The sequence below is a fragment of the Oncorhynchus kisutch genome, unplaced genomic scaffold (assembly GCF_002021735.2).
Source record: "Oncorhynchus kisutch isolate 150728-3 unplaced genomic scaffold, Okis_V2 scaffold902, whole genome shotgun sequence".
Taxonomy (NCBI): domain Eukaryota; kingdom Metazoa; phylum Chordata; class Actinopteri; order Salmoniformes; family Salmonidae; genus Oncorhynchus; species Oncorhynchus kisutch.
The window spans coordinates 75151-101199 of record NW_022262847.1 but is presented as its reverse complement, the minus strand read 5'-3'; the positions used below and the strand labels follow the sequence as shown (position 1 = coordinate 101199).

At 45.8% G+C, this 26049-nt stretch overlaps 1 protein-coding gene across 2 annotated transcripts; it reads left to right on the top strand.

The window, feature by feature from the left end:
• The first annotated feature begins 9489 nt into the window (after positions 1 to 9489).
• On the top strand, positions 9490 to 24549 carry LOC116363031 (gastrula zinc finger protein XlCGF17.1-like). Of its 2 annotated transcripts, none has more exons than XM_031816937.1 (2): positions 9490 to 10010; positions 23567 to 24549. In XM_031816937.1, exons 1-2 carry the CDS (start codon positions 9755 to 9757, stop codon positions 24370 to 24372), a joined length of 1062 nt encoding a protein of 353 aa, XP_031672797.1. In that variant the 5' UTR covers positions 9490 to 9754; the 3' UTR covers positions 24373 to 24549. The 2 variants fall into 2 exon arrangements, with proteins under 2 accessions (XP_031672797.1, XP_031672798.1); XM_031816938.1 differs by lacking the exon at positions 23567 to 24549 and adding an exon at positions 10133 to 10442 and having other exon boundaries at positions 9504 to 10010.
• The last annotated feature ends 1500 nt before the right edge of the window (positions 24550 to 26049 follow it).

Genomic DNA, 26049 nt, shown 5'->3' with positions numbered 1-26049 from the left:
GTGCTTATGTTATTCTGTGTGTGTATGCATGTGTCTTGTGATTGTGTTGCTTCACAGCCCCTGCTGTTCCATAATATGTATTTGTATCTGCTTTTTAAATCTGATTCTACTGATTGCGTCAGTTACTAGATGTGGAATAGAGTTCCATGTAGTCATGGCTCTATGTAGTACTGTGCGCCTCCCATTGTTCTGTTCTGGACTTGGGGACTGTGAAGAGACCTCTGGTGGGCATGTCTTGTGGGGTATGCATGGATGTCTAAGCTGTGTGCCAGTAGTTCAAACAGACATCATGGTGCTTTAAATGTCAATAGCAAATACACAAATACAAGTAGTGATTAAAGTTGTCACTTTAATTAACTCTACCGACATGTACATACTACCTAAATTAACCGGTGCCCCCACACATTGACTCTGTACCGGTACCCCCTGTATATAGCCTCCACATTGACTCTGTCCCGGTACTCCCTGTATATAGCCTCCACATGGACTCTGTCCCGGTACCCCCTGTATATAGTCTCCACATTGACTCTGTACCGGTACCCCCTGTATATAGTCTCCACATTGACTCTGTACCGGTACCCCCTGTATATAGCCTCCACATTGACTCTGTACTGGTACCCCCTGTATATAGCCTCCACATTGACTCTGTACCGGAACCCCCTGTATATAGCCTCCACATTGACTCTGTACCGTAATACACTGTATATAGCATCCACATTGACTCTGTACTGGTACCTCCTGTATATATATATTTTGGTTAGGTCAGGGTGTCACTAGGGTGGGTATGCTCGTTTTTGTATTGTCTAGGGCTTTTGTATGTCTAGGGGTTTTGTAGATCGAGGTCATACTTCTACTTCCACAAACTTCTACAGATGCACAATCGAGAGCATCCTGGCGGGCTGTATCACCGCCTGGTATGGCAACTGCACCGCCCTCAACCGTAAGGCTCTCCAGAGGGTAGTGAGGTCTGCACAACGCATCACCGGGGGCAAACTACCTGCCCTCCAGGACACCTACACCACCCGATGCTACAGGAAGGCCATAAAGATCATCAAGGACATCAACCACCCGAGCCACTGCCTGTTCACCCCGCTGTCATCCAGAAGGCGAGGTCAGTACAGGTGCATCAAAGCTGGGACCGAGAGACTGAAAAACAGCTTCTATCTCAAGGCCATCAGACTGTTAAACAGCCACCACTAACATTGAGTGGCTACTGCCAACACACTGTCAATGACACTGACTCTACTCCAGCCACTTTAATCATGGGAATTGATGGGAAATGATGTAAATATATCACTAGCCACTTTAAACAATGCTACCTTATATAATGTTACTTACCCTACATTATTCATCTCATATGCATACGTAGATACTGTACTCTATATCATCGACTGCATCCTTATGTAATACATGTATCACTAGCCACTTTAACTACGCCACTTGGTTTACATACTCATCTCATATGTATATACTGTACTCGATATCATCTACTGTATCTTGCCTATGCTGCTCTGTACCATCACTCATTCATATATCCTTATGTACATATTCTTTATCCCCTTACACTGTGTATAAGACAGTAGTTTTTTGGGGGAATTGTTAGTTAGATTACTTGTTCGTTATTACTGCATTGTTGGAACTAGAAGCACAAGCATTTCGCTACACTCGCATTAACATCTGCTAACCATGTGTATGTGACAAATAAAATTTGATTTGATTTGATTTATAGTCTCCACATTGACTCTGTACCGGTACCCCCTGTATATAGCCTCCACATTGACTCTGTACTGGTACCCCCTGTATATAGCCTCCACATTGACTCTGTACTGGTACCTGCTGTATATAGCCTCCACATTGACTCTGTACTGGTACCCCCTGTATATAGCCTCCACATTGACTCTGTACCGGTACCCCCTGTATATAGCCTCCACATTGACTCTGTACTGGTACCCCCTGTATATAGCCTCCACATTGACTCTGTACTGGTACCCCCTGTATATAGCCTCCACATTGACTCTGTACTGGTACCTCCTGTATATAGCCTCCACATTGACTCTGTACTGGTACCCCCTGTATATAGTCTCCACATTGACTCTGTACCGGAACCCCCTGTATATAGCCTCCACATTGACTCTGTACTGGTACCTCCTGTATATAGCCTCCACATTGACTCTGTACTGGTACCTCCTGTATATAGCCTCCACATTGACTCTGTACTGGTACCCCCTGTATATAGCCTCCACATTGACTCTGTACCAGTACCCCCTGTATATAGCCTCCACATTGACTCTGTACCAGTACCCCCTGTATATAGCCTCCACATTGACTCTGTACCAGTACCCCCTGTATATAGCCTCCACATTGACTCTGTACTGGAACCCCCTGTATATAGCCTCCACATTGACTCTGTACCGTAATACCCTGTATATAGCCTCCACATTGACTCTGTACCGGTACCCCCTGTATATAGCCTCCACATTGACTCTGTACTGGTACCCCCTGTATATAGCCTCCACATTGACTCTGTACTGGTACCCCCTGTATATAGCCTCCACATTGACTCTGTACTGGTACCTCCTGTATATAGCCTCCACATTGACTCTGTACTGGTACCCCCTGTATATAGTCTCCACATTGACTCTGTACCGGAACCCCCTGTATATAGCCTCCACATTGACTCTGTACTGGTACCTCCTGTATATAGCCTCCACATTGACTCTGTACTGGTACCTCCTGTATATAGCCTCCACATTGACTCTGTACTGGTACCCCCTGTATATAGCCTCCACATTGACTCTGTACCAGTACCCCCTGTATATAGCCTCCACATTGACTCTGTACCAGTACCCCCTGTATATAGCCTCCACATTGACTCTGTACCAGTACCCCCTGTATATAGCCTCCACATTGACTCTGTACTGGAACCCCCTGTATATAGCCTCCACATTGACTCTGTACCGTAATACCCTGTATATAGCCTCCACATTGACTCTGTACTGGTACCCCCTGTATATAGCCTCCACATTGACTCTGTACCGTAATACCCTGTATATAGCCTCCACATTGACTCTGTACTGGAACCCCCTGTATATAGCCTCCACATTGACTCTGTACTGGTACCCCCTGTATATAGCCTCCACATTGACTCTGTACCGGTACCCCCTGTATATAGCCTCCACATTGACTCTGTACCGGTACCCCCTGTATATAGCCTCCACATTGACTCTGTACTGGTACCCCCTGTATATAGCCTCCACATTGACTCTGTACTGGTACCTCCTGTATATAGCCTCCACATTGACTCTGTACTGGTACCCCCTGTATATAGCCTCCACATTGACTCTGTACTGGAACCCCCTGTATATAGCCTCCACATTGACTCTGTACTGGTACCCCCTGTATATAGCCTCCACATTGACTCTGTACTGGTACCTCCTGTATATAGCCTCCACATTGACTCTGTACTGGTACCCCCTGTATATAGTCTCCACATTGACTCTGTACCGGAACCCCCTGTATATAGCCTCCACATTGACTCTGTACTGGTACCTCCTGTATATAGCCTCCACATTGACTCTGTACTGGTACCTCCTGTATATAGCCTCCACATTGACTCTGTACTGGTACCCCCTGTATATAGCCTCCACATTGACTCTGTACCAGTACCCCCTGTATATAGCCTCCACATTGACTCTGTACCAGTACCCCCTGTATATAGCCTCCACATTGACTCTGTACCAGTACCCCCTGTATATAGCCTCCACATTGACTCTGTACTGGAACCCCCTGTATATAGCCTCCACATTGACTCTGTACCGTAATACCCTGTATATAGCCTCCACATTGACTCTGTACTGGTACCCCCTGTATATAGCCTCCACATTGACTCTGTACCGTAATACCCTGTATATAGCCTCCACATTGACTCTGTACTGGAACCCCCTGTATATAGCCTCCACATTGACTCTGTACTGGTACCCCCTGTATATAGCCTCCACATTGACTCTGTACCGGTACCCCCTGTATATAGCCTCCACATTGACTCTGTACCGGTACCCCCTGTATATAGCCTCCACATTGACTCTGTACTGGTACCCCCTGTATATAGCCTCCACATTGACTCTGTACTGGTACCTCCTGTATATAGCCTCCACATTGACTCTGTACTGGTACCCCCTGTATATAGCCTCCACATTGACTCTGTACTGGAACCCCCTGTATATAGCCTCCACATTGACTCTGTACTGGTACCCCCTGTATATAGCCTCCACATTGACTCTGTACTGGTACCTCCTGTATATAGCCTCCACATTGACTCTGTACTGGTACCCCCTGTATATAGCCTCCACATTGACTCTGTACCGTAATACCCTGTATATAGCCTCCACATCGACTCTGTACCGTAATACCCTGTATATAGCCTCCACATTGACTCTGTACCGGTACCCCCTGTATATAGCCTCCACATTGACTCTGTACCGTAATACCCTGTATATAGCCTCCACATTGACTCTGTACCGTAATACCCTGTATATAGCCTCCACATTGACTCTGTACCGTAATACCCTGTATATAGCCTCCACATTGACTCTGTACTGGTACCACACTCAGTTCACAAGACGGTGTTTTCCCTTTGTATCCCCTACTGAGGATCACCCCGCCCAGGCTGATGTCCCTTAACTTTAATACCAATAAAGCTCATAATTAATAGTTGCTAATACAAAGATGTTTCTGCTTGGCGGAGTTCAGTTTATTGTTATTTGAGGTTAGTTTCCCAATCCTTCTTCCTCTTATTACTGTCATGTGCTAGGCAGAAGTGAGACAGGAACATAGTATAAACAGGAACTGAAAGTATAGTTCCAACACACAGACCTCTGACTTTTGTACAGTTGACCTCTTCATGCACTTACAAGGTGTCTACCACTGATTCTTCATCTCAAAGCTAAAGCAAAACATTCATCATTGTGCTTTTGTCTCGCCCTGACCTTAGTTATCTTTGTTTTCTTGATATTTTGGTTAGGTCAGGGTGTGACTAGGGTGGGTATGCTAGTTTTTGTATTGTCTAGGGTTTTTGTATGTCTAGGGGTTTTGTAGATCGAGGTCATATGTATTTCTATGGTGGCCTGATATGGTTCCCAATCAGAGGCACCTGTTTGTCATTGTCTCTGATTGTGGATCATATTTAGGTAGCCATTTTCCCTTTTGTGTTTGTGGGTTCTTGTCTATGTGTAGTTGCCTGTCAGCACTAATTTGTATAGCGTAACGGTTTGTTATTTTGTTTCAGTGTTCATTCGTTAAATAAATAAGAATGTACGCTTACCACGCCGCGCCTTGGTCCAATCATTATGACAAACTTTTGTAATTACAGGTGTTCGTATGGGACTCCCAATCACAGCCGGTTGTGATGCAGCCTGTACTTTTAAGTGCCAGCTGTGCTGCCCTGTTCTGAGCCTGTACTTAGCCAAGTCCCTCTTCATGGCACCTGACCACAAGACTGAACAGTAGTCTAGGTGGGACAAACCTAGGGCCTGTAGGACCTGCCTTGTTGATAGTGCTGTTAAGAAGGTAGAAACTAGGACCTGTTCATTACAAGATTTACCTGAGGTTTAGGGTTTAGTGAATGATATGTCCCAAATACAATGCTTTTAGTTTTTGAAACATTTAGGAGTATAAATTGGCCAAATGATTTTACCTAAGGTTTTACCTAAGGTTTTACCTAAGTCAAATGGTTTTACCTAAGGTTTTACCTAAGGTTTTTCCTAAGTCAAATGGTTTTACCTAAGGTTTTACCTAAGTCAAATGGTTTTACCTAAGGGTTTACCTAAGTCAAATGGTTTTACCTAAGTCAAATGGTTTTACCTAAGGTTTTACTTAAGTCAAATGGTTTTACCTAAGGTTTTACCTAAGTCAAATGGTTTTACCTAAGTCAAATGGTTTTAACTAAGTCAGATGGTTTTACCTAAGTCAAATGGTTTTATCTAAGGTTTTACCTAAGTCAAATGGTTTTACCTAAGTCAAATGGTTTTACCTAAGGTTTTACCTAAGTCAAATGGTTTTATCTAAGGTTTTACCTAAGTCAAATGGTTTTACCTAAGGTTTTACCTAAGTCAAATGGTTTTACCTAAGGTTTTACCTAAGTCAAATGGTTTTACCTAAGGTTTTACCTAAGTCAAAAATGAAGGCTGTTTTAGCACGTCATGTAAATACATGTTACCGTGGAAACGATATCAACTCCTGCAGGTTGAATGCTCTGTCTTCAGACAGCTCAGCTGTCCTACAACACAATATTCTATAACGGGCTAGTTTTGTCTTTTCGCTTCACCAGAGAGATGGAAGAGGAAGTGAGACATCCCACTCCCTCATTTCTTCTCTGTTTCAATGAAAAGTCAATGAACTATGTAGACCATACCCAGCTGCTATCGCATTGGTGTCTATGGGAGAGCCGCTCCCTTAAGTAGACAATGGTAAACGGCCTGAGTGAGCTGTCTTCATTTATCCACTAGTTTTATGTTGAAATATGTGGATCAATAGGCTGTAAGGCACATAGACTATACTTATATGCCACAGGACTATATAGTATATATAGTATATATATATATATATACACAGTACAAGTCAAAAGTTACTCATTCAAGGGTTTTTCTTTATTTTTACTATGTTCTACATTGTAGAATACATCATAACTATGAAATAACACATATGGAATAATGTAGGAAACAAAAAAAAGTGTTAAACAAATCAAAAATATATTTTAGATTCTTTAAAGTAGCCACCCTTTGCCTTGAGGACAGCTTTGAACACCGATTGTGTATATAAAAATGTTTGTTTTTTATCGAACAAAACTATGCTACATTTTATCTCTGGGACCCTCTGGGTGACAAATCGGAGCAATATTACTGAATGTAAGTACATTATTTACTGTCAGAGGTGAATGTATCAAACCAGTCGCCATGATAAGTGTTTTGTTGTTGTGCCTCAAACAATAGCATGGTATTTCCCCCCCGCTGTAATAGCTACTATACATCGGACACTGCAGTTAGATCAACAAGAATTTAAGCTTTCTGACCATATAAGACATGTCTATGTCCCGGAAAGTTGTTTTTTGTTTACAACGCCATTCTAGACAAATATCACATATTGAGAAGCATCTGTCCCGATTTCGGGACACTGGTCCAGAGACAATGCATGAAGGGCCTTGTATGCCATCAAAAGGAATATAAAATTGGACATACCAATTAGGATCTGACTAAAAACACTTGAATCAGTTATAGAACCCATTGCCCTTTATGGTTGTGAAGTCTGGGGTCCGCTCACCAACCAAGACTTCACAAAATGGGACAAACACCAAATTGAGACTCTGCATTCAGAATTCTGCAAAAATATCCTCCGTGTACAACGTAAAACACCAAATAATGAATGCAGAGCAGAATTAGGCCGATATCCGCAAATTATCAAAATCTAGAAAAGAGATGTTAAATTCTACAACCACCTAAAAGGAAGCGATTCCCAAACCTTCCATAACAAAGCCATCACCTACAGAGAGATGAACCTAGAGAAGATCCCCCTAAGCAAGCTGGTCCTGGGGCTCTGTTCACAAACACAAACAGACCCCACAGAGCACCAGGACAGCAACACAATTAGACCCAACCAAACCATGAGAAAACAAAAAGATAATTACTTGACATATTGGAAAGAATTAACAAAAAACGGAGAAAACTAGAATGCTATTTGGTCCTAAACAGAGAGTACACATTGACAAAATACATGACCACTGTGACTGACACAAAATTAAGGAAAGCTTTGACTATGTACAGACTCTGAGCATAGCCTTGCTATTCAGAAAGGCCGCCAAAGGCAGACCTTGCTCTCAAGAGAAGACAAGCTATGTGCACACTGCCCAAAAATGAGGTGGAAACTGAGCTGCACTTCCTAACCTCCTGCCAAATGTATGACCATATTAGAGACACATATTTCCCTCAGATTACACAGACCCACAAAGAATTTGAAAACAAATCCAATTTTGAAAAACTCACATATCTACTGGGTGAAATTCCACAGTGTGCCATCACAGCAGCAAGATTTGGGACCTGTTGCCACAAGAAAAGGGCAACCAGTGAAGAACAAACACCGTTGTAAATACAACCTGTTTATGGTAATTTATCTTCCCTTTTGCACTTTAACTATCATTACAACACTGAATATAGACATAATATGACATTTGAAATGTCTTTATTCTTTTGGAACTTTTATGAGTGTAATGTTTACTGTTCATTTGTAATTGTTTATTTCACTTTTGTATATTATCTACTTCACTTGCTTTGGCAATCAGGCTTATAAAGCCCCTTAAATTTAAATTGAGATGGTCAAAGAGAGAGGGTCAAATAGAGAGGGAGAGAGAGGGTTAAATAGAGAGGGAGAGAGAGGGTTAAATAAAGAGGGAGAGAGAGGGTCAAATAGAGAGGGAGAGAGAGGGTTAAATAGAGAGGGAGAGAGAGGGTCAAATAGAGAGGGAGAGAGAGGGTCAAATAGAGAGGGAGAGAGAGGGTTAAATAGAGAGGGAGAGAGAGGGTCAAATAGAGAGGGAGAGAGAGGGTTAAATAGAGAGGGAGAGAGAGGGTTAAATAGAGAGGGAGAGAGAGGGTCAAATAGAGAGGGAGAGAGAGGGTTAAATAGAGAGGGAGAGAGAGGGTTAAATAGAGAGGGAGAGAGAGGGTCAAATAGAGAGGGAGAGAGAGGGTCAAATAGAGAGGGAGAGAGAGGGTTAAATAGAGAGGGAGAGAGAGGGTCAAATAGAGAGGGAGAGAGAGGGTTAAATAGAGAGGGAGAGAGAGGGTTAAATAGAGAGGGAGAGAGAGGGTCAAATAGAGAGGGAGAGAGAGGGTCAAATAGAGAGGGAGAGAGAGGGTTAAATAGAGAGGGAGAGAGAGGGTCAAATAGAGAGGGAGAGAGAGGGTTAAATAGAGAGGGAGAGAGAGGGTCAAATAGAGAGGGAGAGAGAGGGTTAAATAGAGAGGGAGAGAGAGGGAGAGAGAGGGTCAAATAGAGAGGGAGAGAGAGGGTTAAATAGAGAGGGAGAGAAAAGGTCAAAGAGAGAAGGAGAGAGAAATTAAAATTAAATAAAACCAATCGTTGAAATTGTTTTAACTTGTAGTCAGAAAATTAAAAAAACATTCCCTCAACTGCGTTTCCCCCTCCAGTCAGCAGAGGGCGCTGTGAGTCTTTCAGGCCAGACTGCCAGAATGTGACGTGGTGGTGAACTGGACTCTTCTTTAAACAACAACAGCCAGTCGGTGGTCACTAGTTACCCCAGTCACAAAGTAATAATTATGGCTAAACCTCGCCCAATTCTCAATTCTACAACTTCTCTTATTAAAACCAGATTTTTAAACCTAACATAATGCCTAACCTTAAATGAAGACAACAAAAAATGTAATGTTTGTTTTCATTTTTTGTTTTTACGATAGCCAATGTTGACTTTGTGGCTGTAGTAACTAGTGATAAGCCAACTAGTCAGCCATGTTCTTTTATAGTTAAATGATAATGGTCAGCCACCTCGGTAGCTTGCTAGCTGAAACATTGAAGCTCTTTAGACTCGTTCATGTATATTATCCACTGTGTTTTAAACTCACTTTTGTCGTCTAGCTAGTTATCCCATTTAATTTCATATTTACATTGTTGTTATTCATCACCGAAGGTAGCTGTCTGGTTAAGTTCACTAGCCTAGATAGCTAACTGTTAGCTAACATCTCCGACCATGAGTTCACTGAGCTACTCTCCTCCAGCTAAAGAAGAGGTCTGCTGGACGGAGAAAGAGGGTCTGTGGCTGAACGTTGTCGTGAAAGAAGAAGAGGAAGAGGAGGATGTCACAGTAACAAAAGTAGAGGATGAGGATGTTGCAGTGAAAGAAGAAGAGGACGAGAAAGAGGATGATTCAGATTTTGGAGAGGAGGGAGAGATGACTGGTATATTGGAAGAAGAAGAAGAAGAGGACGAGGATCTGATTAACCCCAGTAAGTAATTTACTGTCTTAAAACAAGCACAGTGCAATTGTTGAACTAAAGGGCAAAGTCACACGGTAAAGGAGTCACACTCCCACTATCAAATCGGCCATTTTTGTTGTTGTTACAATCAGGGCCAAGTCTTGGTCTTTGGTGTCAGAAGTGATCGGACCTCGCATCCACGACAGTGCGTGTGCTTGGCCAGTGAGCGCGTTCCTGTAAGACGTAGAGCCGCAAGGAGGACGCGCTCTTTGAAAGGAGGGAGTTGTGTAACGTCACATCGACGTTGTATTGCTGCCTTTCGGGGGAAGGGACAATTTGCACAATTTGACAACTGAAAAAGGGGGGAAGGGAGAAAATGTTAAATTGCACCGCCATCTAACCCTACACCATCCCCCAAAACCCATCTAACCCTACACCATCCCCCAAAACCCATCTAACCCTACACCATCCCCATCACCCATCTAACCCTACACCATCCCCAAAACCCATCTAACCCTACACCATCCCCATCACCCATCTAACCCTACACCATCCCCCACCACCCCATCTAACCCTACACCATCCCCATCACCCATCTAACCCTACACCATCCCCATCACCCATCTAACCCTACACCATCCCCACCACCCATCTAACCCTACACCATCCCCATCACCCATCTAACCCTACACCATCCCCACCCACCCATCTACCCTACACCATCCCCATCACCCATCTAACCCTACACCATCCCCATCACCCATCTAACCTACACCCTCCCCATCACCCATCTAACCCTACACCATCCCCACCACCCATCTAACCCTACACCATCCCCACCACCCATCTAACCCTACACCATCCCCACCACCCATCTAACCCTACACCATCCCAAAACCCATCTAACCCTACACCATCCCCAAAACCCATCTAACCCTACACCATCCCCATCAACCATCTAAACCCTACACCATCCCCCACCACCCCATCTAACCCTACACCATCACCCATCTAACCCTACACCATCCCCACCACCCATCTAACCCTACACCATCCCCATCACCCATCTACCCTACACCACCCCACCACCCATCTAACCCTACACCCTCCCCATCACCCATCTAACCCTACACCATCCCCACCACCCATCTAACCCTACACCATCCCCATCACCCATCTAACCCTACACCATCCCCCATCACCCATCTAACCCTACACCATCCCCACCACCCATCTAACCCTACACCATCCCCACCACCCATCTAACCCTACACCATCCCCACCACCCATCTAACCCTACACCATCCCAAAACCCATCTAACCCTACACCATCCCAAACCCATCAAAACCCATCTAACCCTACACCATCCCCCAAAACCCATCTAACCTACACCATCCCCATCAACCATCTAACCCTACACCATCCCCATCACCCATCTAACCCTACACCATCCCCAAAACCCATCTAACCCTACACCATCACCCATCTAACCCTACACCCATCCCCCACCACCCATCTAACCCTACACCATCCCCCAAAACCCATCTAACCCTACACCATCCCCACCACCCATCTAACCCTACACCATCCCCACCACCCATCTAACCCTACACCATCCCCACCACCCATCTAACCCTACACCATCCCCCACCACCCATCTAAACCTACACCATCCCCCCACCACCCATCTAACCCTACACCATCCCCCACCACCCATCTAACCCTACACCATCACCCATCTAACCATACACCATCCCCCACCACCCATCTAACCCTACACCATCCCCCACCACCCATCTAACCCTACACCATCCCCCACCACCCATCTAACCCTACACCATCCCCATCACCCATCTAACCCTACACCATCCCCATCACCCATCTAACCCTACAACCATCCCCACCACCCATCTAACCCTACACCATCCCCCACCACCCATCTAACCCTACACCATCCCCATCACCCATCTAACCCTACACCATCCCCATCACCCATCTAACCCTACACCATCCCCCACCACCCATCTAAACCTACACCATCCCCCATCACCCATCTAACCCTACACCATCCCCACCACCCATCTAACCCTACACCATCCCCCACCACCCATCTAAACCTACACCATCCCCCACCACCCATCTAACCCTACACCATCACCCATCTAACCCTACACCATCCCCCATCACCCATCTAACCCTACACCATCCCCACCACCCATCTAACCCTACACCATCCCCCACCACTCATCTAACCCTACACCATCCCCCACCACCCATCTAAACCTACACCATCCCCACCACCCATCTAAACCTACACCATCCCCCACCACCCATCTAACCCTACACCATCCCCCATCACCCATCTAACCCTACACCATCCCCACCACCCATCTAACCCTACACCATCCCCCATCACCCATCTAACCCTACAACCATCCCCATCACCCATCTAACCTACACCATCCCCATCACCCATCTAAACCTACACCATCCCCATCACCCATCTAAACCTACACCATCCCCCATCACCCATCTAACCCTACACCATCCCCACCACCCATCTAACCCTACACCATCCCCACCACCCATCTAACCCTACACCATCCCCACCACCCATCTAAACCTACACCATCCCCCACCACCCATCTAACCCTACACCATCCCCACCACCCCATCTAAACCTACACCATCCCCCACCACCCATCTAACCCTACAACCATCCCCACCACCCATCTAAACCTACACCATCCCCCACCACCCATCTAACCCTACACCATCCCCCACCACCCATCTAACCCTACACCATCCCCACCACCCATCTAACCTACACCATCCCCCAATCTAACCTACCCATCTAACCCTACACCCTCCCCACCACCCATCTAACCCTACACCATCCCATCACCCATCTAACCCCCTACACCATCACCAACTTGAACCCTACACCATCCCACCACCCATCTAACCCTACACCATCCCCCACCACCCATCTAACCCTACACCATCCCCCACACCACCATCTAACCCTACACCATCCCCCCACCACCCATCTAACCCTACACCATCCCCACCACCCATCTAACCCTACACCATCCCCCACCACCCATCTAACACCTACACCATCCCCCACCACCCATCTAACCCTACACCATCCCCCATCACCCATCTAACCCTACACCATCCCCCACCACCCATCTAACCCTACACCCATCCCCCACCACCCATCTAACCTACACCCTCCCCCACCACCCATCTAACCCTACACCATCCCCACCACCCATCTAACCCTACACCATCCCCCACCACCATCTAACCCTACACCATCCCCATCACCATCTAACCCTACACCATCCACCACCACCCATCAACCCTTACACCATCCACCACCATCTAACCCCTACACCATCCCATCACCCATCTAACCCTACACCATCCCCACCACCCATCTAACCCTACACCACCACCCATCTAACCCTACACCATCCCCCACCACCCATCTAACCCTACACCATCCCCATCACCCATCTAACCCTACACCATCCCCACCACCCATCTAACCCTACACCACCCCACCACCCATCTAACCCTACACCATCCCCATCACCCATCTAACCCTACACCACCCCACCACCCATCTAACCCTACCACCATCCCCATCACCCCATCTAACCTACACCATCCCCCACAACCCATCTACCCTACACCATCCCCACCACCATCTAACCCCTACACCATCCCCACCACCCATCTAACCCTACACCATCCCCACCACCCATCTAACCCTACACCATCCCCATCACCCATCTAACCCTACACCATCCCCCACCACCCATCTAACCCTACACCATCCCCCACCACCCATCTAACCCTACACCATCCCCCACCACCCATCTAACCCTACACCATCCCCACCACCCATCTAACCCTACACCATCCCCACCACCCATCTAACCCTACACCATCCCCCACCACCCATCTAACCTACACCATCCCCATCACCCATCTAACCCTACACCATCCCATCACCATCTAACCTACTACCCTACACCATCCCCCATCACCCATCTAACCCTACACCATCCCCCACCACCCATCTAACCCTACACCCTCCCCACCACCCATCTAACCCTACACCATCCCCCACCACCCATCTAACCCTCCCCACCACCCATTTAACCCTACACCATCCCCCATCACCCATTTAACCCTACACCATCCCCCATCACCCATCTAACCCTACACCATCCCCCACCACCCATCTAACCCTACACCATCCCCACCACCCATCTAACCCTACACCATCCCCCACACCCATCTAACCCTACACCCTCCCCACCACCCATCTAACCCTACCACCATCCCCCACCACCCATCTAACCCTACACCATCCCCCCACCACCCATCTAACCCTACACCATCCCCCAAAACCCATCTAACCCTACACCATCCCCCAAAACCCATCTAACCCTACACCATCCCCCATCACCCATCTAACCCTACACCATCCCCACCACCCATCTAACCCTATACCATCCCCACCACCCATCTAACCCTACACCATCCCCCACCACCCATCTAACCCTACACCATCCCCACCACCCATCTAACCTACACCATCACCCATCTAACCCTACACCATCCCCACCACCCATCTAACCCTACACCATCCCCCACCACCCATCTAAACCCTACACCATCACCCATCTAACCCTACACCATCACCCATCTAACCCTACACCATCCCCACCACCCATCTAACCCTACACCATCCCCCACCACCCATCTAACCCTACACCATCCCCCATCACCCCATCTAACCCTACACCATCCCCCATCACCCATCTAAACCTACACCAGTCCCCCATCATCACCATCTAACGACACCATTCCCCCAGCCACCCATCTAACCCTACACCATCCCCCACCACCCATCTAACCCTACACCATCCCCCACCACCCATCTACCCTACACCATCCCCCACCACCCATCTAACCCTACACCATCCCCACCACCCATCTAACCCTACACCATCCCCAGCACCCATCGAACCCTACACCATCCACCATGCACCCATCTAACACCGCTACACCATCCCATCACCCATCTAACCTACACCATCCCCACCACCCATCTAACGCCATAACCCTACACCACCCCCACCACCCATCTAACCCTACACCATCCCCACCACCCATCTAACCTACACATACACCATCCCCACCACCCATCTAACGCCTACACCACCACCCATCTAACACTACACCATCCCCACCACCCATCTAACCCTACACCATCCCCACACCCATCTAACCCTACACCCTCCCCACACCCAGTCTAACCCTACACATCCCCACCACCCATCTAACCTACACCATCCCCCACCACCCATCTAACCCTACACCATCCCCCACCACCCATCTACCCTACACCATCCCCCACCACCCATCTAAACCCTACACCCTCCCCATCACCCATCTAACCCTACAACCATCCCCCACCACCCTCTAACCCTACACCATCCCCACCACCCTCTAACCCTACAACATCCCCCACCACCCATCTAACCCTACACCATCACCCATCTAACCCTACACCATCACCCATCTAACCCTACACCATCACCCATCTAACCCTAACACCATCCCCACCACCCATCTAACCCTACACCCTCCCCATCACCCATCTAACCCTACACAATCCCATCACCCATCTAACCTACTAACCATCCCCCACCACCCCATCTAACCCTACACCATCCCCCACCACCCATCTAACCCTACACCCTCCCCATCACCCATCTAACCCTACACCATCCCCCACCACCCATCTAAACCCTACACCATCCCCCATCCCCCACCACCCATCAACCCTACACATCACCCATCTAACCCTACACCATCACCCAATCTAACCCTACACCATCACCCATCTAAACCCTACACCATCACCCATCTAACCCTCCCCCACCCACCCATCTAACCCTACACCATCACCCATCTAAACCCTTACACCATCACCCATCTAACCCTACACCATTCCCCACCACCCCATCAACCCTACACCATCCCCACCACCCATCTAACCTACACCATCCCCCACCACCCATCTAACCCTACACCCTCCCCACCACCCAATCTAACCCTACACCATCCCCCACCACCCCATCTAAACCCTACACCCTCCCCCACCCCCCATCTAACCCTACACCATCCCCCACACCCCATCTAACCCTACACCCTCCCCCACCACCCATCTAACCCTACACCATCCCCACCACCCCATCTAACCCTACCACCATCCCCATCACCCATCTAACCCCTAACCATCCCCCCCACCCCATCTAACCCTACACCCTCCCCACCACCCCATCTACCCCTACACCATCCCACCACCCATCTAACCCTACACCATCCCCCACCACCCATCTAACCCTACACCCTCCCCACCACCCCATCTAACCCTACACCATCCCCCCACCACCCCATCTAACCCTACACCATCCCCACCACCCATCTAACCCTACACCCCTCCCCACCACCCCATCTAACCCTACACCCTCCCCCCACCCCATCTCACCCTACACCATCCCCCCACCACCCCATCTAACCCTACACCCTCCCCACCACCCCATCTAACCCTACTACCATTCCCCCACCACCCCATCTAACCCCTACACCCTCCCACCAACCACCCCATCTAACCCTTACACCATCCCCACCACCCCAATCTAACCCTACACCCCTCCCCACCCCCCATCTAACCCTACACCCTCCCCACCACCCATTCTACCCCCCCTAACCACACCATCCCCACCACCCCATCTAACCCTACACCCTCCCCACCACCCATCTAACCCTCCACCCTCCCCCACCACCCCATCTAACCCTACACCATCCCCACCACCCATCTAACCATACACCATCCCCATCACCCCCATCTAACCCTACACCCTCCCCACCACACATCTACCCTACACCCTCCCCACCACCCCATCTAACCCTACACCCTCCCCACCACCCCATCTACCCTACAACCCTCCTCCCTCCCCACCCCCATCTAACCCTACACCATCCCCACCACCCCCATCTAACCCTACACCATCCCCACCATCCCCGATCTTCACCCTACACCATCCCCACCACCCCATCTACCCTACACACCTCCCCACCACCACATCTAAACCCTCCACCCTCCCCACCACCCCATCTAACCCTACACCATCCCCCACCACCCATCTAAACCATACACCACCTCCCCATCACCCCCCATCTCACCCTACACAGCCTCCCCACCACCCTCCTAACCCTACACCCTCCCACCACCACCATCTAACCCTACACCCTCCCCCCCACCCCATCTAACCCTACACCCTCCCCACCACCCCATCTAACCTCACCCTCCCCACCACCACCATCTAACCCTACACCCTCCCCACCACCCCATCGTAACCCTACCCACCCTCCCCACCACCCCATCTAACCCTACAACCATCCCCAACACCCATCTAACCCTACCCCCCTCCCCACCACCCATCTACCCTACACCCTCCCCACCACCCAATCTACCCTACACCATCCCACCACCCCTCTACCCTCACACCTCTCACCCCCCCCACCAACCCAATCTAACCCCCCCTACACCCTCCCCACCACCCCATCTCACCATACACCCATCCCCCCACCCACCCATCTAACCCTACACCCTCCCCCACCCACCCCCATCTAACCCTACACCCTCCCCACCACCCCATCTAACCCTACACCCTCCCCACCACCCCCATCTAACCCTACACCCTCCCCACCACCCCATCTAACCCTACACCATCCCCCACCACCCCATCTAACCCTTACACCCTCCCCCACCACCCATCTAACCCTACACCCTCCCCACCACCCCATCTAACCCTACACCATCCCCACCACCCCATCCTAACCCCTCCACCCTCCCCACCACCCCATCTAACCCTACACCATCCCCACCACCCATCTAACCCTACACCCTCCCCACCACCCCATCTAACCCTACACCCTCCCCACCACCCCATCTAACCCTACACCACCACCCATCTAACCCTACACCATCCCCACCACCCATCTAACCCTACACCCTCCCAATAAATTAACCTTTATATTTATGTATGATTTATTTAACAAGTCAGTTAAGAACAAGTTATTATTTACAATGACGGCCGGACGATGTTGGGCCAATTGTGCGCCGCCCTATGGTACTCTCGATCACGGCTGGTTGTGATACAGCCTGGAATCGACCCAGGGTCTGTAGGGACACCTCTAGCACTGAGATGCAGTGTCTTAGACCGCTGCACCACTTGGGAGCCAACCCATACCACTACTTTGGCCCTATAGGATCCTACACCAACCCATACCACTACTTTGGCCCTATAGGATCCTACACCAACCCATACCACTACTTTGGCCCTATAGGATCCTACACCAACCCATACCACTACTTTAACCCTAAAGGATCCTACACCATCCCACTACTTTAACCCTATAGGATCCTACACCATCCCACTACTTTAACCCTAAAGGATCCTACACCATCCCACTACTTTAACCCTAAAGGATCCTACACCATCCCACTACTTTAACCCTAAAGGATCCTACACCATCCCACTACTTTAACCCTAAAGGATCCAACACCATCCCATCCCACTACTTTAACCCTATAGGATCCAACACCATCCCATCCCACTACTTTAACCCTATAGGATCCTACACCAATCCACTACTTTAACCCTAAAGGATCCTACACCATCCCACTACTTTAACCCTAAAGGATCCTACACCATCCCACTACTTTAACCCTAAAGGATCCTACACCATCCCACTACTTTAACCCTAAAGGATCCTATACCATCCCACTACTTTAACCCTAAAGGATCCTACACCATCCCACTACTTTAACCCTAAAGGATCCAACACCATCCCACTACTTTAACCCTAAAGGATCCTACACCATCCCACTACTTTAACCCTATAGGATCCTACACCATCCCACTACTTTAACCCTAAAGGATCCTACACCATCCTACTACTTTAACCCTAAAGGATCCTACACCATCCCACTACTTTAACCCTAAAGGATCCTACACCATCCCACTACTTTAACCCTAAAGGATCCTACACCATCCCATCCCACTACTTTAACCCTATAGGATCCTACACCATCCCACTACTTTAACCCTATAGGATCCTACACCATCCCACTACTTTAACCCTAAAGGATCCTACACCATCCCACTACTTTAACCCTAAAGGATCCTACACCATCCCACTACTTTAACCCTAAAGGATCCTACACCATCCCACTACTTTAACCCTAAAGGATCCAACACCATCCCACTACTTTAACCCTAAAGTATCCTACACCATCCCACTACTTTAACCCTAAAGGATCCTACACCATCCCACTACTTTAACCCTAAAGGATCCTACACCATCCCACTACTTTAACCCTAAAGGATCCTACACCTTCCCACTACTTTAACCCTAAAGGATCTTACACCTTCCCACTACTTTAACCCTAAAGGATCCTACACCATTCCACTACATTAACCCTAAAGGATCCTACACCATTCCACTACTTTAACCCTAAAGGATCCTACACCATCCCACTACTTTAACCCTAAAGGATCCTACACCATCCCACTACTTTAACCCTAAAGGATCCTACACCATCCCACTACTTTAACCCTAAATGATCCTACACCAGCCCACTACTTTAACCCTAAATGATCCTACACCAGGCCACTACTTTAACCCTAAATTATCCTACACCAGCCCGTCTACCTGGGAGGATGGAACCCCGTCTCTCCAAACAATAAATCAAGTTTATGGAAAAGGGCATCTTTCAGCTGTCCTTTTGCATTTATTGATGGAATGAAGAATGGATTGCCCGGACGTCAAGTGAATGTCTCTGTACTGACTGACTTAAACGCTGTGTTCTCAGGTATATTGCTACAATCAATTGACATTGATGTGGTCCTATTCTTTCTAAGTCAAATGAAAACGCTACCAGTTCGCTAAATTACTCCTAAGTCCATTGTCATTATTACATTCACACTGGTTCATCATATTGATCACAACTACCTCGGTTTACAGCCTGGTCTCACAGACTAGACGTAACATAGTAAAAAATAATCAACTACCTCGGTTTACAGCCTGGTCTCACAGACTAGACGTAACATTGTAAAAAATAATCAACTACCTCGGTTTACAGCCTGGTCTCACAGACTAGACGTAACATAGTAAAAAATAATCAACTACCTCGGTTTACAGCCTGGTCTCACAGACTAGACGTAACATAGTAACTTGCAAGAATTTCACCAATTTTACTGAGCTACAGTTCATATAAACAAATCAGTCAATTGAAATAAATTCATTAGGCCCTAATCTAGGGATTTCACTTGACTGGGAAGGCGTGCAGCCAATCAGAATACATTTTCCCCCTACAAAATGTATTTATTACAGACAGAAAAAGTTCAGTTTCATCAGTTGTCTGGGTGGCTGGTCTCAAACCAATGTGGAGGTCCTGGGTCTGTGGTTGTGAAGCCTGTTGGAAATTCTACCAAATTCGCTAAAACGACGTTGGAAGCGGCTTATGGTAGAGAAATTAACATTAGATTCTCTGGCAACAGCTCTGGTGGGCATACAGTATATATTTAACCAGTTATTCATATCAATGTATTTTGGTTTTATTCTTTTTTTGTTATTTAGCAGATGCTCTTATGCATTTACAGGAGCACCATCTGGGACCATTCAACAGTCTAGATTTACCATGTTATTACTAAATAAACTGTTCACCATCTGGGACCATTCAACAGTCTAGATTTACCAGGTTATTACTAAATAAACTGTTCACCATCTGGGACCATTCAACAGTCTAGATTTACCAGGTTATTACTAAATAAACTGTTCACCATCTGGGACCATTCAACAGTCTAGATTTACCAGGTTATTACTAAATAAACTGTTCACCATCTGGGACCCTTCAACAGTCTAGATTTACCAGGTTATTACTTCTAAATAAACTGTTCACCATCTGGGACCATTCAACAGCCTAGATTTACCAGGTTTGTACTTCTAACCAAAAACACTATTTGGGGTTCTCATGGGCTTACAATTGTTGTTTTGATTATTGCTTGAACAGTCTATAAGATAATTGCTAGCAAAATACCTGTTTTAGATGCAGCACTTGTTAGCTTGAATGCTAAATGCTCACTGTCAGGCTGATGGAAAAGCCACAGAGCATTTTACTGGTTGTAGTTAGTATTTTTTAAAGTCTAAAGCGGTTTATTTGAGACGATGGCACAAACGTTATATTAAGCAGGTGATTCAAACAAGCTTTACAATTATAATCCAAAAGTAGTGTGAACTGTACTCATAAGCAACCTGTAAATGGAGGCTGTTTTTTCTGTCAACCTATGAGAACTTCCCTGAGTTTTCCCCCACGGTGGTGAATTAGTGAATAGCGACACAGACCTTAACAGTAGCTGGAAATGGTTAACCTCTCTGGGATATTCGGGACGGTAGCGTCCCACTCTGCCAATGGCCAGTGAAAGTGCAGGGCGCCAAATTCAAAACAACAAGAATCTCATAATTAAAGGTCCTCAAGCACACAAGTATGTTACACCATTTTAAAGATAAAATTCTCGTTAATCCAGCCACAGTGTGTGATTTCAAAAAGGCTTTACAGCGAAAGCACCACAAACGATTATGTTAGGTCACCACCAAGTCACAGAAAAACACAGCCAAAGCAGAAATATAGATAAAATGAATCACTAACCTTTGATGATCTTCATCAGATGACACTCATAGGACTTCATGTTACACGATACGTGTATGTTTTGTGCATATGTATATCCAAAAATCGTATTTTACATTGGCGTGTTATGTTCAGTATTTCCAAAACATGCGACGATTTTGCAGAGCCACATCAATTTGCAGAAATACTCATTGCCAAGTCAAAAAAATATTTTTCTAGCCAAAGATAGGAGTCACAAAAATGTTACACGATACATGTATGTTTTGTTCGATAATGTGCTTATATCCAAAAATCTCAGTTTACAGTGGCGCGTACAGTGCAGTAATGTTTTGATTCCAAAACATCCGGTGATTTTGCAGAAATACTCATAATAAACATTGATAAAAGATACAACTGTTATACTTGGAACTTTAGTTAAACTTCTCCTTAATGGAACCACTGTGTCAGATTTTTTAAAAACTTTACGGAAAAAGCATACCATGCAATGATCTGAGTATGGCGCTCAGAGACCAAAACAGCCAAGCCGATATCTGCCATGTTGTGCAGTCAACATTAGTCAGAAATAGCATTATAAATATTCACTTACCTTTGATGGTCTTCATCAGAATGCACTCCCAGGAATCCCAGTTCCACAATAAATGTTTGATTTGTTTGATAAATTATGAACTTTATGTCCAAATACCCCCTTTTGTTAGGGCGTTTGGTAAACAAATCCAAACGCGCGTGCAAGTCCACCCGAAAGGTCGGACAAGAAGTTCCATTACAGTCCGTAGAAACATGTCAAACGATGTATAGAATCAATCTTTAGGATGTTTTTAACATCCATCTTCAATAATGTTCCAACCGGAGAATTATTTTGTCTGTAGAAAAGCAATGGAACGCGAGGTAACTCTCACATGACCGCGTGTCATGAGCCCAAGGTACTCTGCCAGACACCTGACTCCTTCCCCTCTCATTCAGCCTCCCTTCACAGTAGAAGCCTCAAAGAAGGTTCTAAAGACTGTTGACATCTAGTGGAAGCCTTAGGACGTGCAAGTTGACCAATATCCCACTGTATCTTCAATAGGGGCTGAGTTGGAAAACCTACAGGCCTCAGATTTCCCACTTCCTGGTTGAATTTTTCTTAGGTTTTCGCCTGCCATATGAGGTCTGTTATACTCACAGACATCTTTCAAACGGTTTTAGTTACTTCAGAGTGTTTTCTATCCAAATATACAAATTATATGCATATTCTAGCTTTTATGTCTGAGTAGCAAGCAGTTTACTCTGGGCACCTTATTCTTCCAAGCAACTCAATACTGCCCCCCCATGTCACCAAGAAGTTAAAGTGAGTTTCCTTGAGTAGCACACCCGATCTTGCTCTAAAAGTCTGTGGTAATATTCAGAATACATTGTGAAAAAACTACAATCTCGCCAATTACTTTGCTATACGCAGATATACTACATCCATAACTAAAGGTTTCTGCATTCTCAGGGAGGTGTTTCTGCAACCAAATTGCTTGCGCATCGCCCTCGTGCTGAAAGTTTAGCAAACACAGAAAGGGGCCAATATTGATGAAGTGGTCTGCTACACTGCTTTGAGTTTCTGCAATAATAATAATAATATTTTTTTGCCTAGAATCATAAATGTTACTTCTGAAGTGAGAGGAAAAATAAGACAGTATTACTGTTGTTGAAACCGACTGTCATATTATTTTCATTACAGATGTAAATTGTTGTACTACAACAAGGGGGCATCACCTTTCAGCTAAAATAAGCAGTGGCCCTTGAATCATCTGTCTGACTTTGTTGTTCACACAGGAGAGAGACGTGACTATCGTGGATCCTCTGGGGAGCCTCAACAACATCATGATGCTGATGAGGCAGAGAAGAGTCTCTTCACATCAGAACACCTCAAGAAACACCAGCGGAAACCCACAGGGAAGAAACTTCACCACTGCTCTGACTGTGGGAAGAGTTACTCAAGATCAGATTCACTAAAAGTACACCAGAGAATTCACACTGGAGAGACATCTCACTGCTGCTCTGACTGTGGGAAGAGGTTTACCTCTTCAGCAGACCTTAAAAGACATCAGAGAATCCATACAGGAGAGAAACCTTATAGCTGTGATCAATGTGGAAAGAGTTTTAATGTTCCAAGCAGCCTGAAAACACACCAGAGAACACACACAGGGGAGAAACCTTATAGCTGCGCTGACTGTGGGAAGAGTTTCTCAAAATTATATACATTACAATCACACCAGAGAATTCACACTGGAGAAAAACTTTATAGCTGCTCTGACTGTGGGAAGAGTTTTTCAAAATTATATACATTACAATTACACCAGAGAATTCACACTGGAGAGAAACTTTTTAGCTGTGATCAATGTGGGAAAAGGTTTACTCACTCAAGCTGCCTGAAGGTACATCAGAGAACACACACAGGAGAGAAACCTTATAGCTGTGATCAGTGTGAGAAGAAATTTGTTACATCTAGCAGTCTGACTATACACCGGAGATCTCACACAGGAGAGAAACCTTATAGCTGTGATCAATGTGTGAAAAGTTTTACTTCATCTAGCCATCTGACTATTCACCAGCGGACACACAAGAGAGAAACCTCATAGCTGTAATCAATGTGGGAAGAGCTTTATCCAAACATCCTGATATCACACCAGAGAACACACACAGGAGAGAACTCATAGCTGTGATCAATGTGATAAGAGAGATGCTGGTAAAATTTAGAAAATACATACATGAAGTTGTTTCATGATGTCAATAAAATGTCACAATGTAGAATGTTATTAACATTGTAGTAGGATTATTTTAATGATGTCACAATGTAGAATGTTATTTACATTGTAGTAGGATTATTTTAATGATGTCACAATGTAGAATGTTATTAACATTGTAGTAGGATTATTTTAATGCTGTCACAATGTAGAATCGTAAACATTTGACCCCCTGTTCTATTCATTTCAGCGTGATATAGATATTAGCCTCGGGATGAATCCAGGCCTCATCAGGGGAAGTAATGAGTACAATTTATTTGATTAACAAAAAAGTGATTAACAAGAAAAAGAGTTGTTACACTTGGTGCCCCATTTGAATGAGAATAGAGCACTTAAATGTAACCAGTGAGGTAAAATATATCTCACATTTCTGTGTGTTTTTTTTAGTTGTGTTAGATTCAACAGCACATACAACCTGATTTCCCCCCCTAATAGATGTATTGCCAGTTGTCAAAACAACAGCGGAAGTAATATACTTAGTTACTGACTGACTTTATTGTCCCCATGGGGAAATGTACACATTTAAAGTGGTGTTTAAATACAAAACAAGATTGACAACTTTCATAACAGTTACATAGCTATAAAAATAATAATAGTAAGAAATAAGAAGTACAACTTTTTTTTTAAAGAAGAAAAGACTAGCCTGCTGGACTTACAGGGTCAATGGGAACATTCACCCGAGCTATTTAGGAGGGATATCACACCTGGCATAAATTATTGTCTCGTTCTGTTTTTCCTGCTGAGGCCCTATACCTGCGCCCAGATGGGGAGTAATTCAAAGTCTTGAGGGTGGCTTGGGTCTAAAATGATGATATGATATGATTACTACTGTGGAACATGTTTGTGTAGATAGTACATTTTATGTTTAACTTTTCAATATCACAAACTGTTTCTATTGATTTGAACAAATTATAATCTTCAAATTATAAAAATAAAACAAAATAGCAAAATTAAATAAATAAAGATTTATTCATTTTTAAATTAGGACTATGCCCGATGTCTAATTATTATTATTATTTTTTTTTTAAGTGAACATTTAAAATACTAGTGCATTATTGTCAATACATATTAAACGGTGTTCGGTTTGGTTTGATATTTCAAAATATTTACATTTCATGTAACATTTTATTCATCAGAATTATTTGATACTTTTTCGGTACAATTATATTATTGGGCCCAGCGTCGTCCAGGTTTGGCTGTTGTTGGCAGTCTTTGTAAATAATCATTTGTTCTTAACTGACTTGCCTAGTTCAATAAAGGTTCAATTGAAAAAATTAAATGTTTTTTTTTTTAATGAAAAATAGTATCAATTCATTATATCTTACACTATGTCAAAATAGTGCATACTGTGTACATTTTATAACTTTTCAACCAATCCAGTACATTTTTGTTGAAAATTTAGAAATTGTAGTGTAATATACACTGCTCAAAAAAATAAAGGGAACACTTAAACAACACAATGTAACTCCAAGTCAATCACACTTCTGTGAAATCCAACTGTCCACTTAGGAA